Genomic DNA, 10,317 nt, shown 5'->3' on the forward strand with positions numbered 1-10,317 from the left:
TTTCAAGATGGCCGCCGTTTTTTCAAGATGGTCACCATGACGTTTTGATCACGTCAATTATGCCCTCCTGGCCATGTATTTGAGTTTCTTTGTTGGTTTTATAGAGCCATGGCAGCAAGTCTGTCATGATCAAAGCCAATGATACAGATGTGCTGGTCACTGGCTTGAGTGTCTTCTCAACTCTACATAGTATGGGTGTGCAGCAGTTGTAGTTGGCATTCGGTCAAGGTTTAAGCCTTCACTGGATTCCCATCCACGACCTGTCAGACTATGTAGGCCAAGAGTGGGCCACAGGAATGCCATTCTTCCATGCCTTCACTAGCTGTGATGTGGTCTCAGCCTTTAGAAACAAGGCTTTAGAAGACAGCTTGGCAAACTTGGGATATGTTCCCAGAGGCTACCCTAGTATTTTCTAAACTTGGGGATGTTCTGGAGAAGTTTGTGGTTCTCATGTATGACAGATCCAGCACTGTTGACAGTGTAGATGAAGCCAGACTTGACCTGTTTGCCAGGAAGCAGAGGTCGTATGAAGCCATCCCTCCTACCAGTGCAGCTCTGCTTCAACACACCAAACGTGCAGCATACCACGCAGGATGCATATGGGCTCAGGCAATACTACGTAGGCCAGAAGCAGAGAGTCCATCTGATTGGGGCTGCGAGAAAGCAGGTGATGAGTGGAAGGTCTACTGGACAGCCAACTCATCAATTGCAAAGAGTTGTGAACAACTCACCAAATGTGGCTACAACTCTGGCTACCGTGGCAGGTGCAATTGCTACAGACTCGGACTAGCTTGTACAGCTTTGTGCAGTTGCAAATGTGACCTGTAAGCTGTCTCCTGAATGAGCTTATGATTTTTGTATGGGTTTGCTGAGTTAGTCGGCCTAATGTCTTTTGGAAAAGGACACATCTTCTTCCTATCTGGCCTGAAGTTTTTTTTCACCTGTAAACCCACAAGCCACATAAATGAGCTCATACTTTTTTAACTGATCTTCATTTGCTCATACTTACAGAATACAATTAAAATAGCACAAAGTGAAAGTGGTAAATATATTTTTCTTCCAAAAGGTGCACTAAATCAAATCATTGTCCGGCAAGACTGCCACTCATACAGTGCATATTTACCAGCTTGTAACTGCAAAATTGAGCCAGTGTCACAGTGATGCACATCTGGATCAGTTCTATTTTCCCTAGATATCTATAGTCCATCTTTTCATTCATGAATTCTGAAAATATTTCATGACAGGCAGAGATTGCATCTATAGGTATCTCACAACTCTTGCATTCAAAATAATTTAGGATACGTCAACGCCGTAACGGAACTAAAATTCCAGCCTTATAATTTGGAGTTTTCAATGCATTGTTGTGATTTGCTTCTATCTTCTTTATTACCACCATACGTTTGTGCATCATATATAGCAATACAAATCCTAGAACCAAGTTCTCTTACCAGACAAACAAAAAAGAAAGTTTTCTATTGCGAAAGGGATTTTAGAGATTTTTCTCATAGCAAAAGGGTCCCTCGATGGACATTTTGTTAAATATAATTTATCATAATAAAAAAATATATTACTTCTGACTTATTAAATTAACTGTTCTGCAAAGTGGAACAGGAATGGAACACTTGAATGTGTATTTTTTTATATGTATACCCAAAAAATGACGGAAATCGGTACAACTGGCGGCCATCTTGAAAAAATGGTGGCTATATTGAAATTTTGCGTGGCTATCCAAACTTTTCAAAAGAGTTGGTCCTAGTGAGCAAGTGTGCCAAATTTTATGTTTTGTTGTATAACTGAAGTATTTTTCTCCTCATCTGCTGCACTAAAACAGCTGCATTGATGCCAAAACCCTACGCAGACTTACATTTTTCCACACAGAAAATTGATCATGACTTGATAAAGAACCGAACTGATAATCAGACTCAATAACAGCACAAATATCTGTAAAATCTCAGCAATTCCCATCAAGAGAACAAGCCCACCTCCAGGCTTGGGGAGTAACGGAATACATGTAACAGCGTTACGTAATTAGGATACAAAAAAAAGGCAACTGTATTCTGCTACAGTTACAGGAAAAAAGACGTATTCAGATTATAGGTATATTTAGTAAAAATGGGGATTACCTCGCAGGATTACAATTTTAATGCATTTTATGATATTATCCAGGGTTCTAGCTAGCGCAAACTTGCGTTACGGCCCGTTACACTATAATTTTGGACCGTTACGCTTATTTTGGACCGTTACCATTTTCAATACAGCGTCTGTAATCAACCGTTTCTGCAGCGCAACTCCAGTTTGAAGCGTGAATTGAAGCAATGCGTCGATTCAATGGCTCGTGGCGCTTTGATTCGCTGCTCTTCAGAAGTGGTAAGTCCGCTTCTTAACCCCTCTGAAAGCCATTAAAATATCATGAGTCACTTTTGTGTGGATTAAAGTCACTAACTGGGACTCTGGTCTTGTTGCAGTCGAGAAACGAGAATCGGCCTCCGTTTTGTCACAGCTTTAAATGCTGCGCAGCTCTCTGACTCTGCTCGGAATTAATAACTTCAAAATGAATCACCGCTTTAAATAAAATGACACCTCTTACAAACGTTGCAATACAGACAATAAACTAGAATCGACAAACGTTTTTTCCTCCCAAAGTGAGATGTCCTGCATTCTTTATAAACCTGACCTGCAGCACAGCTGCAAGAGCTCAGCTCATAGGTATGGAAAGACATTCATGCCAATAATAATGTCTGAAAGGAAATGCTTTTGACAAAAACTAACAGATTTTATTTCTGTTCATGTCCAGGATCCACTATGTAGAGTTATTTATGTCCAGAGTTTAAGGATCCAGTATCCAATTTCATATTTATTTACTTTAAGACTCAATAAAATGTTGTTCAATTTCAATTTAATCAGCTTATAAAGCGCCAAATTACAACAAAAGCCATCTCAAGGCGCATCACACAGAACAGTTAAACATAAAAAAAAATGTAAATAAATAAATAAAAAAATCAAATACCTAATTAAAAACAGAAGTAAAAGAATAAAACATAAAATAAAAACTGCTCATAAGAAAGAGAATAAAAACAAGTTTTAAGTCTTGACTTAAAAATGTCCACGGACTCCGACTGCCTCACTGAGGGCCATGTACTGGTAACCCAGAATGAGATTGCCCACTCAACAAACTTCCCCAGCCTTCTGGACATGATGAAGGGACTTGGACTGTCGTACCGTCCCATCATGAACAGCGTCTCCTAACCGGGCAAAATATTGATGAAGTACCCGGATGTTAATGCATTTTCAATTGAGATCCGTGAGTGGACACACTCAGAAAAATGCTCGCAAAATATGTGTTAAAAAATGCTATTTTGACCTGGATATTGAGCCAGTAAAATTAAATTACATGAAATTATGTCAGGAAAGTATTAAATTTACTCTGACACACACACATTCCCAAATATTAGTGTTGAAAGTTACACGGATCTGCGCTGTTCAAGCTGCTGAGCTGAGGCGTCCTGCAGCTGCTGTTCAGCGCAGCGCAGCTCCTAAAACCATTACAATACATTTATTTATTATATTTTTACACAATTATCCTTTATTGACCGAGTTTCATTCATGAAGTCAGTGGTGTGGGTACACATCTCTATGTGTGGGTGTGACTGAGCGGCACAGTGCGCGGGTCATTATAATCTCATTATTTGAAGGTGCAAATTTTAAAAAAATCCCCAGTCTTGTCGAACAATTTTAATCACTAACGACAAGTATTTTAACTAGACATTGGTCTAGCAGTGGAAAATATCAACTAGACATAAGTGAAGAGTTAATGGTCCGTGTCATCAGGCGACACAGGTACGCCTGGAGACATACAGCTGTTTATCATCCAAATATCACGGACAAAGTGACAAGAAGAACCAAAACCACTTACTTATGGAAGGAAATATTGTCTCCCTTGTTCCTCCGTTTGTGGCTTTGCCAACATGCGCAGCTTTCCGGCATATTCCACCTGTTTCTTGAACTTCTACGCACGCAAATCACCAACTTGCCCGGAATTAAAATGACGACCACGCCTCCTTACTGACAGTATTTACTTAATGGTTTTCATTATGTTTTTGTTCTTATTTTGAAAGTTCAATAAGTGGACTGATATGTTAAACATGGTGCGAATTTACTGAACAGGTAGTAGACTTTTTTGTTTTCTATATTGTTCTGCAAGCCACTTTTAATTACAAATTCATCCGCACATGCCTGAGTTTTCATTATCCTTCATTTGTTTGGCATTTTTTTGTTGAAAATTTGGCAGGTGAACAGTGGGTGTGTTTAAAACGATATTGTGGGTGCTCTTAATTCATAATGTGAAGTAAAACAGAGCATGCCATGTAAAAGAAACAGCTTTATTTTTGCTTAATAAACTGTACTATGTAGTCAAGACTATTTCTATTTAGTTTATTTTGTCTGTATTAGTATATTTGATATTGGAGTAATCCAGAAGTAATTGAAAGTAATCAAATTACATTACTTTAATATTATGGTACTTGGATTATGTTACTGATTACATTTTTCAACAGGTAACTGGTAACTGTATCGGAATATATTTTTAAAGTAAACATCCCAACCCTGCCCACCTCAGATCAGAAGGGTCGGGTGGATTTGACACCCAAGCCCAAGCTTGCTCAGTCAGGTGGTCAATTTCAGCAGTGCAAATTATCCGGAATTTGTTCACATTCGCATACTTGCAAAACACATATGTCACGGAAGCCAAAATGAGCCATTCTAGGCTTACATTTTGCTTATAGCAGAATAGCTTTTCCGTGCACAGATGGACAACAGCCGAACTTTGAGTATGTTTCATATGAAAGTCCAGCTGCATTTAGGCGTAAAGGCCCAATGAACATTCGTTTTACACTGTACGACCCCTTTAAGCAGAGTAACTCGGCACAGATCACGGATGAGGCATAAATTCTACTCCACAAACCTCCCCTGTCACACCTCAGCCATTAAAAAAGGAAGCTGCTGCGCATTTACAACCATTTCAGATAAAAGTGCTCAGCAAAACTTACCTCCCCAGCTCGTCTCCAATTTCATAGATTTCCTCAACATTTTCCTGGTTGAAAACAGTCATGTTGTCGCGGCGCTTCCTTCTACACACCACAGGCAAGTCCTCCGGTTCTTCAGAGCAGCGCCATCCCTATGTAGCGGGATGAAAGTGGTAGAGGAACGGTCTTTTGGTGCGAGCCGCGTGGGTTCGATCCCCCACCGTCGTCCCGGCCACGAAGGTCCTGCTGCTTCACCTAGAAGCAGCCTCCTCTCCGGGCACGGCTACGGCCGACAGCCCGCCGCATGTTAGCGCCTCCTCGCCACAACAAAATAACAAAGACAAAAACCCCACAGGAGTGAGTTTTATGTGGGCGTTCAGTCAACAAAAGAAGTCACGGGTGAACCTGCTCCTCCACAGCGTCGTCCTGGCACTGTTACTATCCTTTTCTTTGCCCCTGCAGCTGGTCTGAGATCAGTTGTCAGTTTCACAGATAGTAAAGTGGAGCTGTGTCGACACCGGCTGGCTAGCAACGCAAATAACCTGTGTGAAAGCTTGTCGTAGCCAAGGGAACACGGTTTGGCACCAGCAGCTCCGCCTTCAGTCAACTCACAACCACATTTTTATTTCAGAACCCACATTAAAAAAAAAAAAAAAGCTGTCTCCACCGTAAAAGCAGAGCATCCAGTGAACGCGCCTCCGTTTAAAACACGAGTCGCCGCGGAGCTTCTGCTAAATATTCACAAACAACGTAGTCTGCTCCTGCTGCTGCGTTCACGGTCCTCCGGAAATCAGGAAACTCCGCATAGTCCACGGAAAGATAAAGATAAACTTTATTGATCTCATAGAGGAGAAATTCACATGTTACGTCAGCTCTTAAAAAACACACAAGATGGGTGCAAGTAGAGGAAAATGTGCATCAAACATCGTGTGCGAGGATAAGCAATAATACTAATACTTGAAACAGTACAGACATAAGAAATGAGGTAGAAATATATATATATACACATATACATACACACCCACATACATACTGGGCAAGACCCTCTCCGACCCCCCCCCCCCCCCCCCAAAAAAAAAATCAAACAAAATTTTGCACAAACAGCCATTTTTTCTTATTTTATAATTATCTTAAATATTTTTGAAGTGCCCCTGAAATTGCAATTGAAATTGACATCAAAAGACTGCAGGCTACAATATAACCTTATACAAAACATCCATGAATTGCAAATTTCAATAAACATGCCCTCACGTGCTAAATGTCTGTCATTAGATGTTATATTAATCTGTCTTTTAGGGAGGAACGATTAGCTGTTTTATTAAGGTGCATATTTGTATCAACATTTATCTTAATATTTAGCTTGATGTTTGTAAAACCACCTAAAACAATTCTGCATTTTTAAAGGTTTGAAGTGGTTTAAAGTGGTGTCTTGCTGGAGCCTATCCCAGCAGTCATAGTGCGTGAGGTACACCCAGGGGCGGTGCTGGAGGCGGGCCGACCGGGCAGCCACCTGGGGCGGCATCGGGGCGGCATCGCAGGGGGGCGGCACGAGCGTGCGAGAAAAAAAAACGGTCAAAAAAAAAAAAAAACCTGTCCAAAAAATAACTAAATAAAATCGGGGGGGGGGGGGGGGGTATCCTGACGGGGTAGTTCGTGGTTACGTTACGGCAGAGCGCCCCCCCCCATCTCACCTCTCGCGTTAGGTGAGCAACGCTGCACAGTGCAGAGTTTGTGCAGGGGGAGGGGGGAATCATTCAATGTTTGGACGAGGAGGTGCTCGAAACGGACATAATCATGGATAGGAAACGATCAAAGCCATCAGGTGCACAATTTTGAAAGAAAAAGAAAGAAGAAAAAGTGAAACGACCAAAGGAAAAAGGTATGTATTGATTTACGTATTCCCGCAGCTTCACAGTGCTTTAAACTCAGTTCAATAGCGAAGCAAAAACTGCAGCGAAACGAGACGAGTCATTGGATAAATGCTGGGCTTTGTCCCGCCCATCGGACGCTCAGCGTGTCTGGGTGTCTATGGGGCAGTGGGCTGGCCTCGGCTGGCCCCCTTTTTGATTGACAGCGAAATGAGCGAATCAGCGATCTTTTGGTGTAAACATCCGTGGGAGCATTTTTTAATTTTCATTCTGTTCTGAGTTGAACCGGAGACTTTCCTAATCCTCTTAGCGGCATTTTCTTTATTAAAAACGACTAGCGACAACTCGAGCTTCTATTTCTGGTGTGTTTTTTTTTTTGTAGCTGCTTGTGTTTGGAGACTGACTTCTATCACTCTTTCTTCTATCACAGTTTCTGTCCCTACCGAGCAGCGGGTGCTGCTGAGCTCCTCCACCGTCACAAAGCTCTCACAGGCGGACAAACTTCACACTGGGCTCGCGCCAGTCCCAGCTAGCTAGGTAGCAAGCTGCACATGATGGCAGACAATTTGAATGTTGTGGACCGGATTTTGGCGAAGCCATTTGATAGTCTTCCTTACGAAGAAGCCATGGCTGCTGTCATGGCTTCAGCTCTCAATAGTTTGCAGGCCAAAGTTAAAGCAATAGCCCCCAGTGCAATGTTTGTGTATTGCTATGCACACAGACTGAATCTGGTTCTGTGTCAGGGGGCTAAATATCTGAGTGCAGAATATTTTTTGCATCACTCTGGGTTTGCCACATTTTTCTCAAAATCCACAAACAGGATGTCTTTTCTTGAGTCTGCAGGCTGCTCAAGGTTGCCCAGAAATGCTCCTACTCGATGGAATTTCACATCACGGATAATGAGCAATTATGATGCCCTCCTGCAAACTTTTGTATATAGACTGTTTTCCTCTTACTTCTTTTGCACTTCTTGTTATTTATGACAAATTATTGTGGTTTGCCATTTTTGCCTTTAAAGAGTGTTAACTTCTTCACTTGTTGCTTCCTGTTACTTATGATACACAATAGTGTTTGTTATTTCTTCTTATGTGTACAGTAATGGGTACAGAATTCACCTGTCGTTAGTTCATTTATTTATGATACATAATTGCGCTTTACCATTTTTGCCACTTTAATGTATAGGGATTTTTTTGTACATTTTTAGTCACTTCATGGTATTCTGTAATATACAGATTAACTTCTTTTGTTATTATATGGTGCGACTTTAATGGAGGTTTAAGTCTTGTTCATTATGGTGAATGGTACTCTATGATACTGCAAAGTGCACTGTTGGTAAAACTGAATGACGTGCAATATTTTGACCATGGGGTGGTGCTGTAGTGCAGTTGTGCTTTCTTAAATACCTGTACTGTACATAGTTGTAATGTGAAGTCACTGAGTCTTTTGTTTTTTTATGTTCAAAAACTTTATTGAAGTAATTATTGTTTATCTTTGTGTTTGTTATTGCAGTAGACATTAAAACCGGAAATTTGTTCTTGAAAATAGCTGTTGTGAGTTAATTTGTGGGATTGTGGGTGTTCTGGATGAAGTTAGTGTTTTCATGGGTGGTGGGGCGGAGGTGGTGGCCACGTTAGGGTGCGCGGGTGGGCGCACGCAGGGGGTTTCGCCCGGGGAGTAAATCACTCTAGGACCGCCACTGGGTACACCCTGGACAGGACGCCAGTCTGTCACAGGGCCACATATACACAAACAGTTTAAAGTTTCCAATCCACCTTCCCTGCATCTCCTTACATGAAGGAGCAAACACGCAAACATGGGGAGAACATGCAAACTTCACAACAAAAAAAAAGGCCACAGGTGGGAATCAATCCCATGACTTTCTTGCTATGAGGCAACAGTGCTAACCACTAAGCCACTATGCTACCAATATTAGTAATAATGACGATAAGCAACATACATGCAAGTGTATGTACAGACTCTGCTGATTGAATATGAAAGTTATCATTTAATATGGGTGCACATTTCTGAATGGACCAGCAGGTGGCAGCACAGCCCAAGAGGTCTTTCTTTTCATGCAGACTGTGGAACAATGTTTGAAAAAGGTGTTTCCAAGGCTTTGAAATTATGTATTGGAATGTTGTTTTGAATTTGCCATGTGTGTAATTCACAATACAGGAACAAGATGTGGGCATCATGAAAGCAGAGGCAGCCTCCAGCAGGTGGTAAACACGTCTATGAGATATTACCAAACATGTACATAACTGTTTCTCATGGTACTTGTGCATAAATAAATGTTGCACAGCAGAAAACATGATGGGGAGTGATTTTCAGGAGGAAAGCGATGAAGACAGACTGTAGGTAAAGCACTGAGCTCTGTGTTTTCTGCTGCACATCATTTATTTTTAGCAGACACATGCTCCATGAACACCAGTTATGTGCATGCCTGGATATTACATGGGCTAAACAAAGTTACATTGTTGATTGATGTGATGCATTAGAGTTCACCACATTTTAATCAAAATGTCATTTCTATATGCCCTAAATTGGAGATGTAAAAGCTGACAGCAGTATGCATTATGTTTGAGTTATTGCTTACATATGGTGGCTAGCATGGACTAACTCTCTCACTCAGTCACTCACTCACCCACTCATCTACACTGTTGCTGAATGAGCCCTAATGTTTGCTTGTTGAGATCGCAAAGGCTGTGAAACAGCTGAGGGTGGATAAAGCTCCAGGGACCTGTGGTATTGGAACTGAACTCCTCCGGCGGCTGTAAAATCTTTGTTTGATCTGGGAGACAGAAGTCATCTCTACGGACTGAGGAAAGGACTGGTTGTCTCACTTTGGAAAGGAAACAGATGATCACATAGATATTTTAACTGGTTAATTATTAGTCACCTCACTCCACAATGTAATCTACAGCGAGTAAAACCAGTAATAATTAACTGTATTACTACTACTTCTACTAGCAACAACAACAAAAACAATAACCACTCAACAACAGTAGCCAGAAGAGGAGTCAGTGTATATCTCTAGATAATAATGGTTCTCTCTTTAAAACATTGGTTCTTTGTAACATCATAAGGAAATCATGTTTCAGGGCAAGATCAAAGGGAATCCCGTGTGGCACTATTAAAATGTTAAAGAAACAGAAAAAGGACAAAATTTGTGTGAAATCTGGGTCGCCCCAAAAATTAACAAGAAGGACCCTATCGCCATAAGACAAAATAGACGGATGGGGTCAAGACTGTCTGCAGCCCCGACTCGAGCACATAATCTCCGCCCCTGCGATGAGGTTTGACTGAGCAATTAATTACTTGGGTGATCGCGCCACCTCGTGGTAGGGATATGGAACAAATTGTGATATATTTATTTAATGTGGACAGAGGAGCACGTGGAGGACGCCAGTGTCCACATATAACATTAA

General features: G+C 41.3%; 1 protein-coding gene across 2 annotated transcripts in view; it reads right to left on the reverse strand.

Moving 5' to 3' along the window:
* Positions 1-5,669, reverse strand: part of dapk1 (death-associated protein kinase 1) — a 215,423-nt gene extending 209,754 nt beyond the window's left edge. Inside the window, exons 1-2 of one of the 2 annotated variants that reach the window (XM_034170809.1) lie at positions 5,277-5,667; positions 5,046-5,173 (exon numbers count right to left, since the gene is read on the reverse strand). In XM_034170809.1, the coding sequence (XP_034026700.1) occupies positions 5,046-5,107 (62 nt within the window). In that variant the 5' untranslated portion in view covers positions 5,108-5,173; positions 5,277-5,667. Of the gene's footprint in view, positions 1-5,045; positions 5,174-5,276 lie in introns of both variants that reach the window. The other variant, XM_034170810.1, reaches the window with a different exon arrangement.
* Between the last annotated feature and the right edge of the window lie 4,648 nt (positions 5,670-10,317).

The sequence above is a fragment of the Thalassophryne amazonica genome, chromosome 5 (assembly GCF_902500255.1).
Source record: "Thalassophryne amazonica chromosome 5, fThaAma1.1, whole genome shotgun sequence".
Taxonomy (NCBI): Eukaryota; Metazoa; Chordata; class Actinopteri; order Batrachoidiformes; family Batrachoididae; genus Thalassophryne; species Thalassophryne amazonica.